At 36.3% G+C, this 14,472-nt stretch overlaps 1 protein-coding gene and 1 pseudogene across 1 annotated transcript in view; one reads left to right on the top strand and one right to left on the bottom strand.

Moving 5' to 3' along the window:
* PTCHD4 (patched domain containing 4) overlaps positions 1 to 14,472 on the bottom strand; it is a 175,169-nt gene that overhangs the window by 118,571 nt on the left and 42,126 nt on the right. Inside the window, 1 exon segment of the mRNA XM_039854344.1 lies at positions 434 to 914. Within this exon segment, the coding sequence (XP_039710278.1) occupies positions 434 to 914 (481 nt within the window).
* LOC120596499 (uncharacterized) lies at positions 13,503 to 13,621 on the top strand (annotated as a pseudogene).

Below are 14,472 nucleotides of genomic sequence, written 5' to 3'. Positions count from 1 at the left end.
ATATCGGTGATTCTCAGAATTTTCCCATCATGATATTTGCTCTTTATCACCAACAACTTGAGAATTCACATAAATGTAAACCATAAAGTTTTGTTTGAAAATTTTGAAGGTTTTGGATCTCCTTAAATCTGTACCCCATAATCCTTGACCTATAATTTTTAAAGAAGATGAGTAGAGAATTACGATATTGTACAATTTTAAAATATTTTGAAAGCATTAAATTTCCCAAAATAAATGAGAAAATGGCTTGGTCAGCCCATAATTTCCTGAAAGGTCCAATAAGGTGAAACAGACACCACCCAAGTAAAATTTTACATAATCACATGGACACACCAATGCAAAATTAAAACAGATTTCCACCTGAGAATTCAAGAAATGTACTACCTTGCCCCGTACCGGTAAGAATCCGATTACCACAAGGATGGATAGTTACCCATGGCGAAGAACGGGATTCCCAGCAGGGTGGAGTTGTACTTCCCATCAGTGATGAAGAAGATCCCTGCTGCGGTGACGATGGAGATGCACACTGTGAGCACCCCCAGGAGGCCCAGGAAGGGCTTGCTGCGCAAACAGTCCTTCATGGAGCTGGAGAGAGTGGCTGTGGTCAAGATCAGCACGAGGCTCACCAGGACCTTGCTCCTGGCCAGGATGCTGGTCTTATGAAAGTCTCTCCAGAGGCTAAAGGATGCTAAAGAGTAGAGATGGAGGTCCTGGTGCTCCTCCTGGAGCTTCCTTACAAGCTTACAGAACTCATTCTCCCACTTCTCCCCTATGAGGTCCTGGGTGGCAGAGCCATAGGTCTGGAGGTAGTAGGTGATTTGAATGGCTCTGGCTGACTTGACCCGCTGGTCCTTGCTGTTTGGCACTTCCACTACCCCGCCCAGTTGGTGTCCGATAAAACTGTTCCTCCCATCCTTGAAAACAGAAAAAGAGGAGATTTAGGTTACCAGAGAGATGCACGTTCTAAAGAACGGATTCTTACTCTATGTAGGAAGAAGCACAAAAGGAGGCAAAGATAGGCTTTAGCAATTGTGAAACTGATGTGGGTGGAGTGACATGTTAGGGTTTTATATTGAACTTTTTAGAGCCACATGGAATACCATGCAAGATGATCAGGATTAGAAAAGATGCAAAAAGTATTATGAAGCTACACAAGTCTTGCCACATGCATAGGAAATGTACATATATATTATTTTGATCTCATCCATACTCTCATTCCCACTATTTCTTTCTGTAACAATCTATTATAACTCCTTTATGCAGGATCAAGTTTATGATTCAGTTTTAGCTCAAAGTAAAGCATGGCATGAGTTAACAACATTTTAAAAGTTAAAATAAGTCAGAAGTCAACATTTCATGTAATAAATGTATGCTAAACTTTCTAGGATTAACACACATATCTCCTACACACATATATACTTGCCACACACACACACACACACACACATACACACACACACACACTCTATGACATCCATACTCATTCTTTTTATATTCTGGGGTACAACCATGTATCACAAAGTAAGTAGAAGAAAAATACTGTTCTTTTTACAATTAATCTTATAGTGTTGAAATGTTTTTTAAATACAATGTGAGCACCTATCCATTTACTACAATTTCCTTCCAGATACTTGCCTCAGTCATAGATTAACATTTTTACCACAGAAGATAGTGGACAAACTCCCCGCCCCCTCCCCACCCATATAAAACTAATAAGATTTCAGGTGGGTTGTCAAAAGTCATCTCAATTTCAGAGTTTCACATAAGGTAGAGTAGGCTACTTTTAAGAGAAGCAATCCCTCTTCTTTAAGGCACACATGAGAAGAACATTGAGTTGCCAAAACAGGTTCAGAGTAGTAACTCTCAACCAGTGCGCCTTACCACTTAGAAGAAAGCCATTGCCAAATTTTAATCAATTTGGACATTTTCTTTTTGCCACACTGTCATTTACTCCAATGGCAATAATAGTCAGATGGAATATTGAATCCAATAGCAGGTTGCAAGATGGTAACATTGAAAATGTGCTTCAGGTACTGAGACACAGGCACAAAGGTAATTTTATGCCATAAATAGATTGTGTGTTTAATAGATCAGGCAAGACATTCATCTCCTGAGGATGTAAAGGATTAGAGTCAGAGCAGAAAACAATTCTTTCTAGGAGGTAGCATGTAAGGGAAACAACCCTAACAGCGTGATAACTATGCTTGTTTTCACAGAACTGTGAAGTTTTATATACTCAAGTAGGCATGTGTAACAATTATTGTGGACTTGTTTAGTCTAGAATCCTACATCTGAGGTACTTTTTGTATTTGTATTCTTAACGAGCACTAAAAGCAACCCTAAAACTTGAGAGTGGGTGTCAAACACAAAATGTAGAGAAATTTACAGAGAGTACAATTGCTGTTAGTAGGATCATCAAGAATTGAGAGAAAACAATTTCAAAGTCACTTCAGATGCTCATTTTTTTCCCTACATAGTCAATAAAAACAAATTCTACTTAACGCAACCTGACAAACTATAAACGAATAATATATTTCTAACTAAGAACTTGATTTGAGGGCTTTTTTCCCCTTGGCTTAGTGTATCTCCCACTTCCAAGTCATCTTTTTTTTTTTTTTTTCCCTTATAAATATCAAACTAAAATTCCAGCTGTAGATTCCCAAAGCTCTCTCTCAATGAAGCCTGACTGGGTTCTCCAATGAGCTGCAAGTGAAAAGATAAGAAAGCTTTGAAGAAAAAGTAAGAGTCCTGCCCTGACACTGAGAGGTTGTGGAATATAATTTCTACTCTTTCAGTCCAGGACATATTGCTCCTCAATTAAGCTTGTTTATTTTTGTTTTTAGCTTGGTATAATTTTTAGCTCCACTCTTATTTCTCATTCTTGAAATATTGTCTGTAATGTTGACTTGTGCTTTTGATTATTTGAAAGAGAGAGTGTTTTAAAAGCTATATTTATTCACTTAAGACTGTGAATTTCCATCTGCCTTTACTCATTTCCATAATCAAAAAGATTTTGCAGGAATCTTTAGCAGCAAAGATTTATGCATCCCTCAGGCCTCATTTGGGGATTATAGTGGATCAAAGAAGGTGCTGATAATGTGCCTGGACAAAAGTCAAAATTTTAAAGAAAGTGAAATATAGACTTTTAAAAAACTGATCTTAATTGGCTTTGGCTAACTGCTCATTCCCTTTTGAGTGTCTAATTTTCATTTTTTACAAAAATTACTTCATAAAATGTATCCTTTCATTCCATTATATTAAAAGCAATACAACTAATAGAATGAGCTTCTCTCTCTTAATCTGCTTTTCTCCATGTACCAGAAGAAAGTAAACAGTATTTGGATGTTCAAATGGAAATCTCTATTGAATGGTCCATGTCTGGGACAAGCTATTGGCTCAATCATCCTACTCAGTACACTTCTGAGAAATACATTTTTATACATTATTTTCAAGGGAAAGTTCCACTATTTTGTAAGGGGCGGTAAAAGAGTTCTTTAGTTTACCAAACTAACCAATTCATAAGTGCTTCTATGTAGGAGAAACAAAGAAAGAATTTAAGATATATTGTAATTGTCCTCTGGACTTGTAAGAAGTTAGATGGGATTAACGTAGAGAGTAGTTAATCAGGAGTCATGTGATCTGGGTTGCTGAGTGCATCTCACACTAATTGGATAAGAAAACTTTGGTTCATCTCCCCTTCTATCTTTCAGTTTTCTCATCTATAAAATGAGCGTATATGAGTATACGAGTAAATATTTTTGTGATATTGAAGACATTTTTCAACTCTATTATTCTATGAAAATACCATCTATAAAGCTACTCTGAAGAGATAAATGTCCAAATGATATCATTATAACAGAGCCATTAATTGATTAATTTTACATCTGGACAAAATGTTACCAATCACTGAGTAGAACTGTTTTATTTAATAGATGAACAAACCTAAAGGCTCAGAGAAGGCAAACCTGCCAGTCAAAGGGATGAATCCAGGGTTCCAACTCAGTTATTCTGATTCCAAATCCAGTACTTTCCTGAATCTTAGGGGGTGATTTCAGAGAAGCCCACTAAATGTTCTTTATTATTAAAGCTATTTCACCTGAAGAGTCCCCTTTTCCAATATTTTCTTTTCCTCTAAACCAATTCCCTTTCATTTAACACATACGTTGATTCAGCTTCCTCCTTTCCCAGTAAAACCTCCCACACAAATTCTGAAATTCCTTTAAATGCAGAAATCACTTTTATGTCTCAATGAAGATAAATCTTGAAAATATAACAAGATGGTAACATAGTACTTTCAATGCTCTCCTGTATCAGTGTTTCACTGACCCGAACTGTCATCATTAACATGAGATGAAATGAAGTCCCTAACTCATCCTTTGTCTACTTTTGCTCTTCCTCAATGTGTTCTCCACATTAAAGCCTGAACATATTTGCACAATTCCAGATGAGATTACACCATTTCTGTACTTAAAACCTTCTACTGGCTTCCATTTACACTAGGAATAAAATAAGAATCCCTTACCAGGCCTGCAAGGCTCTGCCATGGCTCATTGCTGGTTGAGCCCTCAGACCTTGTCTCCTCACAAACTCTGCTCCAGCTTTTCTGGCCTTTCTTCCTACTCCTTGAAAACACTAAGTTAATTTTCTCTTTAGGGCCTTTGCACCTGCCATCCCCTTTGCCTGGAATGATTTCCCCTAGTCTTCTTAGGGCCAAAGCTACTCCCTCATGGAGATCTTAGCTTTGAAGAGAACATTTGAACCACATGGTCTACACTAGACACCTCTTCCCAGAAACACTCTAACACATTGCCTCACTTCCTACTAACGATTTCTATCCAAAGTGATCTTTATTTAATCATTTAATAGTTCCTTTTCTGTCTCTTCCATTAAAGTGTGTGCTCATTGAGAGCTGGCACCTTTCCTAATTGCTCACTGATAATTTCCATGTGCTTAGAACAAAGCCTGATATATTATAAACACCTTATAATATTTAACTCGGTGAATTCACCTTGAGGTATATACAGCTAATCATACATTATTTTTCAGAGACTACTTTGCTAAGAACAGTAAGCGACAGCTCAAAGTAGCTGAGGATGGTAGGACCTCAGATGAAGAGAGATATATAGAAATTAGAGGTCAATATAGAAGAAAACAAACTTGATGCCTTTTTTTTTTCAATCCGATAAGTCTAATGTAACATTTCCCCCAAATACTTTTCCTCTTCTATTTCCACTGCACACCAAACATGTGCAGTAAGCTGGCCAACCAACAGGGGGATGTAGTGAGTACTTAGAAAAAAGATTTGTGTGCATACAGCTGAGGCAAAGAACAACACAAGATGTTCAAGGAACTGAAGGAAGTTACCCTGCAAAGATGAGATTTGAGGCTAGAGAAGAAAGCAGGACCTCTTCTTTAAGGGCCACGAAAGCCTTATTAAGGAGTTGGACTTAATTGTCCTGTCATAGGAAACCACTGGTGAGTTTTAAGCAGAGCAGTAACTGATTTACTTTGTAGCACTCACTCTCACTGCCCTGTGGATCATGATTTGGAGTGACTCTCAAGGAAAGAGCTCATTTAAGAAGTCCATGCAGTATTTCTGGTTCTTGATGCAGCATTAAAAAAATGTCAGCTGTCAGTTTCTGGTAGGTAAATTGTCCCAAGGTGAATCAATGGAATTATAGGTCATGATGCTATCTCACAGCCATGAAACATCTCAACAAATTATCTCTCCAGGAGCAGTAATCGCGGGGAAAAAAATCTTGGGTTCTTTAGGTCTCATTTAGTTTACAGTTATTGCTTTGAAGGTCTTAAAATTACTCCCACCTAAACCACACCTTTAGAGTGGAAAAGGAAATTAAACTCTCAAAGATTAGATCAAAGAATAAATTCTTAAAGAGATACTAGAGGAAAGAGATTTTAATGTCATAAACAATTGTGCAGGAAATAATTACTTCGTGGTGCCTTGTAATTATAGGGGAGTAAATGTCATATCTGCTCAATATACTTGCTAGGTTGACATTAGATATTTTCTATGACTGCAAGATAATTTGGAAATACAGTTTCTGTCCAAGACAATTGTAATTCAGATTTCATTGATTCTTGATGAGGTAGACCCTACAAGGATGTTAGAAACTTAGATGGTCAGTTGTCTTTAATTATTGAAAATACTATCTTCCTATGTATGGTAGATAGTGATATTTTTAAAGGAATGGTAAGGTATTTTTGTTGTTGTTGTTGTTTGTTTGATTGTTTGTTTAAACAAGATTTTCCCTCATATTTATTGCATTAGTTGATCTTCTTAGTATCAAGTATACGCACAAACCAGGATTAAATAAAATCGTCAATTATCTTGAATTTCCTCTCCAGGCTTCATGTTTAGTTGAAACTAGCAAATATTGAGAAAGCGAGTTCTTACAATACATTTAGTTTAAAAGAAAAAATCAAAATGAAGGCTTTAAAACATTAAAATATCCTAATCAAGCATAAATTAAATTTCTTATGCATATTACTAAGGTAGGAAAGTGCAGTCACATATTTTTTGTTTTTTGTTTTCAAAGAAGGGTAAAAAATAAGGTTTCTGTGTTGTTGAAATGAAATAAGAACTTTAACAAAGCATGCCAGCATATAAACTAAGACTTGGTTGGAAATTTTTAACACATGTGGCAGACTTGGTTCTGAGACGGAAGAACATTATTTGCATTATCCTAGGCAACTCTCCCACTCTATGACAAAGTGCTACATTAGAGAGCCTCAAGTCACCAACGAGGACAGATAGGCTGAAAGGGAACAGAGTTTGCCACCCCAAAATATGCCTCTTTGGGATATTGATTATTTGAAGTCCAGAAAACTCTGGAAGAGCTTTTAAGCTTCCCTTTAACTGCCTAAAAGAATTTAAGATAGAAGGCCTGTTCTGGGAAGGAGCTGGCACTAGCAGCACAGATAGTTTAAACTATAGTTTAATCCGAACTAGATGTAATAGACAGGGAGGAACCTAGCAAGGCCCTTTGACCAAAGTCCTCTCTGTGTCACATTGTATCTAGATGTCACAACAAACATTTGTTTACAAAACATTAACTCTTTCATCCACCTTTGAATTGCTTTATTTTCCTTTGAAGTTCCAATCCCCTATCTCTTTCTCCTTAGTCCAGAATGATACACACACACACACACACAGCAGGTTCTCCAATAACATCTTTTCATTCAATGTTATTTCATTATAACATTGATAGGGAAAAAAATTGATCCCCTGCTGGCACCACTGTCTATGTGGAGTCTGCATGTTCTCTCCATGTCTGTGTGGGTTTTGTCCAGGGACCTGGGTTTCCTCCCACATTCCAAAGATGTGCACTTGAGGTAAATGGCATGTCTACATTGTCCCTAAGTGTGGGTGAGTGTGAGTGGACCTGCATTGGAAGGGTTCCTATCCAGGTTGGGTGGCCTGCTGGTGCCCTGAGCTCTGGCCACTGTGACCCTAAACTGGATGGGAAAATCATTTTCTTATTTTTATTAACTTTTCTTAAATGTATGTATAGCTCACATTTAATTCCATGTTTAATATTAGAAGTGTTTTTGGGTCTTTATTTAGAAGTTTAGTGATGTTTTTGTAACCCGAAATATGCCGTGGAAACTTAACTTTTGTTTATATCAATTAGCCGGTGATAAAATTGGTTTTATTATATGTCATTTCATTTAGGTTTCCAAGAGCCTATCAAGTGAGGACTTAATGTACCTCATTTTGCCTTACTGTCTTTAGAATTGTTTGTGCTTATGTGAATTCCCCATGTGTATATATTAAATTTGGTTTTCTCCTCTTAATCTACCTTATGTCATTTTAATTATTAAACCAGCAATAAGAACCGTGAGGGGAAGGGGGGAATTTTTTCTTCCCTTCAAAGCCAAGTGAGAAGAAGTAATGTGAATAAGGTTATATGGCTCCTAAGTGACACTGGCAATCACCTGATTCCTGTTTCTGATTCCAATGCTCATGCTCTTAACACCACTGCACATTTGTTTGAATAATTTATAGATATACTTGAAAGAAAGGAAGTACAACATAGCAGTTATGTACACAGACTCAAGAGTTCAGCTGTCTCACTTAGAGTCCCAGCATCAACACTGACAAGCTATGGAAGTCTCTTACGCTCCCCGGACATGAGTTTTATTATTGGTTAAAATAAGAATCATAAGGCATTGTGAGGATCAAGTGTGTTAATAAATGTAAAACACTTAGAATAGTATTTAGACAGGGTTGGGTATTATTCCTATTAAAATATGCCATAAACTTAGTTGAATCATACTCTTTATTCACTTAGTCATCTAAGATTATTTCAGCGAACGTTTGTAATAGGGCTGCAAGTTCCAATTCTGTTATGTGACATGCTGCTTGATTTCTCTGAATGCTGACTCCCTCATCTCCAAAATAAAAGTTTTTGATTTATATTATCTTTAAGGGTTTTATTAGCTCTGTATTTAATGATTCACCTGTGGTAAAGTCATTAGACACCATAAAGTAAGCTAGAGAAGTCCTCCATGGTGGAGGGAGCGGGTGGGAATAAGAAGAAAGGAGAAACAGACGGCCCATGTTCATTTCCTTAGAAACAAGAGGCTTTTTATCTTCTTTTACTCCGGACCCAGTAGCTTTTTCTCCCCTTTCTTTGAGAATTCAAATGGAAAAAGGTCAAGAATTTGCCCCATTTTACCTAGATGTAAGTCATCTCTCAGTAGCCCAAGTGAATGAATTTTTTTCTTCGACAGTAAAATTTATTTTATCTTCGGATCTCTATTTCATGAGAATCCTGTCTACTGTTTTGGTTTACTTATCACAAAATAGGATAAATATTTGTAATTTATCTTTTACTTATGCAAAATCATTACACAAATTTATAAACAACGTGCGGAAATAGAGTTAACATCTACATTAAATGTTAGGCATATGACACTGAATTTTTGTTTCTCTGTAACTCGTAACTGTGACCCTATCTCAAAAATTGCCATATTACTATTACTATTGTGTGTCAGTCTTTCACAAAAGGATCACAACGACCATTCATGGGCAAGTATTATATATCAAAGGACATTTATCTCTGATGCTATTCTACAGAAAGGAAAGACACACACATCACTCTTGTGGGAGCATTTGAGGAATACCAAAAGCCCCTAAGCAGAGTGCTCCCTTCAGGAGAGAGACTGAAAGTGGCCCCAGCATAGACTTTCTTTTGGGTTAAGAAACTCTCTCTAGTTAAGACTAATTTACAACCACATGCTATATAAGAAGAGTGACACCAGGGCCATTAGCACCTCTAAGTGGAAAAGCAGATCAGACTGACAACCTGCAGAGGCAAACCTCAGAACAGAGTTCGAAACATCCTCCCAGAAATGGGAAAGTTAAGGCAGATCAAAAGCATAGATACTGCAGGTACCTACGTGGGGCACTAGTGTGGTGAATTCGTAGGGTGCCCTAGGATATGACACACAGGTGAAAACAAGCAAGAAGAGCAGTCGTTCATTCACTCAAGAAATATTCAGTGAGCACACGCTTTGTGTCTCTGTATCAGCCATCTATTAAAGATAGAGTGGTGAACAGCTACAATTCTTATCTTTCAAAAGTCTCTGGCTCTGGGGTGGAGTGAGAGATGGGGTAAAATAAGTAAGCAGGCAGGCAATGAAAATATATATGTATAAACCCCATGGTACTGGTTAACACAAGATGTTAAGGGAGCACTAAGTAGGGATTGAGTAGCCTAGCGGGGACTAAGAAGGCTTTCCAGAGAAGATGGCATCTTAGCTGAGACCTGAAGCACAAACAACAATTATCCAGGTGAAGATGGGGAATTTGGTTGGTGGTCATGTGGAGAAATGGTCTTCCAAGCACAGGAAACAGTATGTGCAAAGGCCTAGAAAGAAGAGTAAGCATGTTGTGTTCTGGGGACTTTGAGAATGACTGAAATATACAATGGAGGCTAAGAAGGGTAATGCAGAGATGCACACTGGTGGTTGGCATAGAGATTTGCATATTCAAAAGCTCTCTTCGATTGCAGTGTGAAAAATGAACTTTAGGCATGTCTTTGGGATGGAGATGGGCACTGGAGAGGAGGCATGGAATAATTTTTTGCCTTTCTATTGCTTTGTCTAAGCCAAGACCTACCTAATTGATTATATGAGCATTAAAAAAAGATTTTTCAGATCTTACGGAATGCATGCTATTTTGAAAATCCATTTTCCCCACACCTGGGCCTTTTTTCTAAAGTAGCACTTCTTTTGGAGTGCTGAGGAATTCTTGGAGAAAAGCTTACTTTCTGGAGGTGCAGGGGTTGTTGAAAGTGATCTACAATTCTAGTGAGTCCCATAAATTCAATAAATTAAAACAATATCTGTGCTGCGTGCCTAGGAAGGTAATTAGACTATGTGTAGAAAACAAGATAAGGACAAATAAATGGAAGATAAAGTCTCTTCCTTGGAAGAATTTACACTTTTGTTATTGAAACAAAGCACATAAATAAAATGGGAAAAAATAATGCAGCATAGAGCATTACAACATAGAAGATATTGCTGAAGAATCAAGATAATTGCTGAGGGCCTCGAAATTATTTATATACGGCATGATCTCAATCATGTAAAAATAAATATGCACATATAAATATTCAAAGGAAGTCATCAAAATTTTAACATTGACTCTTATTTGGTATAAAATTATGGGTTATTTCTGCTTTCTTGGTTAGTTAGGCTATTTGATATTATATTTAAAAAATCTTACTGACTCATCAACAAAAACGATAAAAACAAGGGTGTTAAGGGAATTGAGTAAAGAATAGATAGGCATGGAGAGATAAATCAGGTACACCTTCTAATCGGATTTCACTTAGGCAGTGGAAGAGGACTCCCTTATTTCCAGACTTAAATTCTAAGCAATCTGCCTTGTAGCATCTAGGTCAGTTTGAGATATGACACTTCATTCTTCTTCATGAAGGACTGTGGTTTTGTCCATTAAGACATAACGAATAATAATATTCTACTTAAAGTTATAGGTAAGTAACAGCAGATTCCTGAGTGCTAGAGTAAGTTCAAGTGCTAACACACTCTGGTGCTGATCTGATCTTGTACTTGGCTAAATGGTGTTTTCTTTTCAAAGAAAAGATTATGAGGACCTTGGTGGCTCAGTATCACTTTTCTTGTATTGAACTTGAGTTCCAAACTGGCTCTCATGAGATTCTTTTTAACTTTCATCTTTACACCATCCCATGTACTTTTTTTCTTTAATTTGAAAACAAAGGCCAAATTATTTGACCAACCAAATGAATTTTTTATTTGCTACACATGTAGCACCACATTAAGCAAAAGCTGGTTTATTTCTTTCTTGAATTATCCACATAATTGTAATCGCAGAATTCTACATTATGAGGTTGATTAAAACTTCCAGGAAATACGCCATTAATTTATGCAGTTTGGAGATAGTGTTACCATTTATGAACTCCATTTTTCTAATTTCTATTTTGCTTTATTTTCCAAGATTGTATCAAATTTGTATTCAAAAGGGCCTCTTCTGATAATGAATACATGTTGCCTTTTACCACTGTTACTTGTTTTATCAATCCAACTAGACTTCTCAATTTGTTGAAGATGGGAAATGAGGATTGTATCTTTTTTGAGCTAATGGAAACAATTTGGGGCACAAATCTCAAGGAAGTATAGAGGAATGTGAAAACAATGTGAAAGAATGTGGAAACAACACATTGCAGTTGTATGAAGTCAGCCCGTGTCTTAATCTTTTGATAAAACAAAAGCGACACCCTTGTATCCCTACTGAAGATGAATCAGATCTTAACATCTTATTGTCTTATATGAACATTCTCCTTATCTCTTCCTGGCTTCACCTCTTCTCTCTCCTACTCTTCTGGCCTGGTTGTTTCTTGTGCTCTCTCTCTTTTTGTCTCTCTCTCTTTCTTCTCCCTCCCTTCTGACCTTTCTCCCCATTTTCCTCCTCTTTCCCCTCCCATGCCTGTCCTTCCTTTATTTGAAAGGCAACTACCTCAAAGCCACAATGAGGGATAATTATTGAACTATGTCAGTAAAATGTTAGATAAAGAATACAAGGCTTGCTTAAGTCCATTTTATCTTCACTAAATTACCTTTTTTTTTAATCCCTAAAAAGACAGACATTCTTTGAAAGTATCATGTGTGATATACATTCTAATGAGATCCCTGCAATTGTTCTTTACTACAACCAAGATATTCTACCTCGAAGATATTAAAATAATAGAAAGCCTTTAGATAAAGCTACAAAAATAACTACTCTCCTATCTTGCAGCTCCATGTGGGAGTTAAATATTACTTCTCTCAGCACAGGAGATGAGGGGTACAAAGGCTCACCTTTGCAAGTGTATTAACATTTTCTGGGTTGATGTGACATATTTTAGACAAGTGCATGGGCTAATCTTTGTATTAAACTATACATTCTTGTGTGTCTAACAAAAGAACATCTGTATGCTTTTGGGAGGTAAAATTTTAAAAATTAATAAAACTTTTAAGATATACCCAAATGAAAAATTAACTCAAAAGCAAAGTATCTGTTGTTTTACTCGATAATTTAACTTACTATAAAAGATTATCCAAAAATCTTTAAAGATTTAGAAAATAATTTTGTCTTTAGTACTTGAGAGGGGAAAAAAAAGCCTGTTTGTCTTTGTTCAAAGTTAATATGTAAGTCGTTTTTATTTAAAGCTAATATAAAGCTAACTTAATACTAAAGCTAATATTAAGTTATATACAATAACCATGGACTTTACTAAGGCAGGTAATATTTCATGTTATTTTATTATTTAAATAAGAACAACTCATAGAACACTTAAATACATGTATTCTTAGTTTATACCTACGTGAGGTTTTTTAATGAATAATATTTATGAATTAAAATCTTTTATTTGATCACCTAGCCCCATTTTTAGTTTGGAACATGTGATAATCTTAATAAATTAGGTATTAGTAAGTTACAGTGGGTAAAAGTATACTTGATGAATCATCCCAAAAGGTTTTGGCAATTGATATAGATTTTTATGCCATTAGAAAAAATATTAAGGTAGGCAGTCTCATTATAATAAAAGTAATCATCACTGTGAATTTACTATTCAAAATTAGGCCAATTTTCAGTGGGCCAACCCACATTCTAGCCTTTGGGAATTTAATTGCATCTACTACATAAATATGATTGTTGCTTCCTCCAGCCACACATAAATATCCCTCTTAGCTATGTCAGTTCTGAAATCACCTTACCTTATTTCATGGAGTTTGGAGACAAAGCTTCTAATCAAACTGCACTCCTGGTTTAGACTGGTTTCAATTTACTTCTGAATATTTCAAAATAGTGCCAAGTTTCAGCAGCCAATTTCTCATAATTTGACAGTTGATATATTTTTTTCAACAAATTACTACCTTTCTTTTCAAAGGACAAAACTCTAGCATAGAGAATTCTCCCAAACTTGTTCTTAAGAAGTGTTAAGAAACGAACTGACTATGGCCATGCCACCCTGAACAAGCCCAATCCCGTCTGATCTCGGAAGCTAAGCAGGGTTGGGCCTGGTTAGTACTTGGACGGGAGACCACTTAGGAAGACCAGGGGCTGTAGGCGTAAAAAATAAAAAATAAAAAATATAGCATTGTAAGCTGACAAGGTCCTTGCAATCTGTGAGATCAACCAAGGGTTGCCTCGCTTAAGAAAATAAATAAAAATAAATAAAGTTTAAAAAAAAAAAGCTAATACTGTTGTGACTTTGGTTTGTAGCTGCCCTGTTTGTTTTTTGACTTAAGAGACTAATGTAGTAAAAAGAAATTATTAGTCTATGTTTTGGGACATACAATGTATAAAGATGTAATTTGGTGACATCAACACTGTGTTAGGGTCAGAGCTATGAAGTAGAAGAGTTTTTATATGTTCTTAAAGTTAAGCTAGTATAGATTCACTATACAGGCGTTACAACTTTAGGAGGTTAGGTAATTACAGTGACAAAAAATATTTCTCTTATATATTCGGTCTACATCTGTGATTTCTGGCTCATAACACCGTGATGTGTTAAAGAGGACGAAGAAACTGAAAGAAAAGGGTACTACAGGTAGACAGGATAACGAGTGTAGTATGCTGAATGATGGCCACCCAAAAATGTCAAGTCCTAATCCCTGCACATGTTATCTGCTAAGGAAAAGAGGTCTTTGCAGATGTAATTAAATTAAGAGTCTTGACATGGGTAGATCATGGCTCATATATATGATGGAATATTACTCAGCCATTTAAAAAAATGAAATCCTACCATTTGCAATGACATGGATGGACCTAGAGATTATTATGCTGAGTGAAATCAGTCAGACAGAGAAGGATAAATGCCATATGATTTCACTTATCTGCAGAATCTAAGGAACAAAAAGAACAAACGGATCAAAAACAGACTCACAAATATAGTGGACAATTTAGTGATGGACAGAGGG

The sequence above is a fragment of the Pteropus medius genome, unplaced genomic scaffold (genome assembly GCF_902729225.1).
Source record: "Pteropus medius unplaced genomic scaffold, Ma_sr-lr_union100, whole genome shotgun sequence".
In the NCBI taxonomy this organism is placed as follows: Eukaryota; Metazoa; Chordata; class Mammalia; order Chiroptera; family Pteropodidae; genus Pteropus; species Pteropus medius.
The sequence above is the reverse complement of the archived record's forward strand: the minus strand, read 5'-3'. Positions and strand labels throughout refer to the sequence as shown.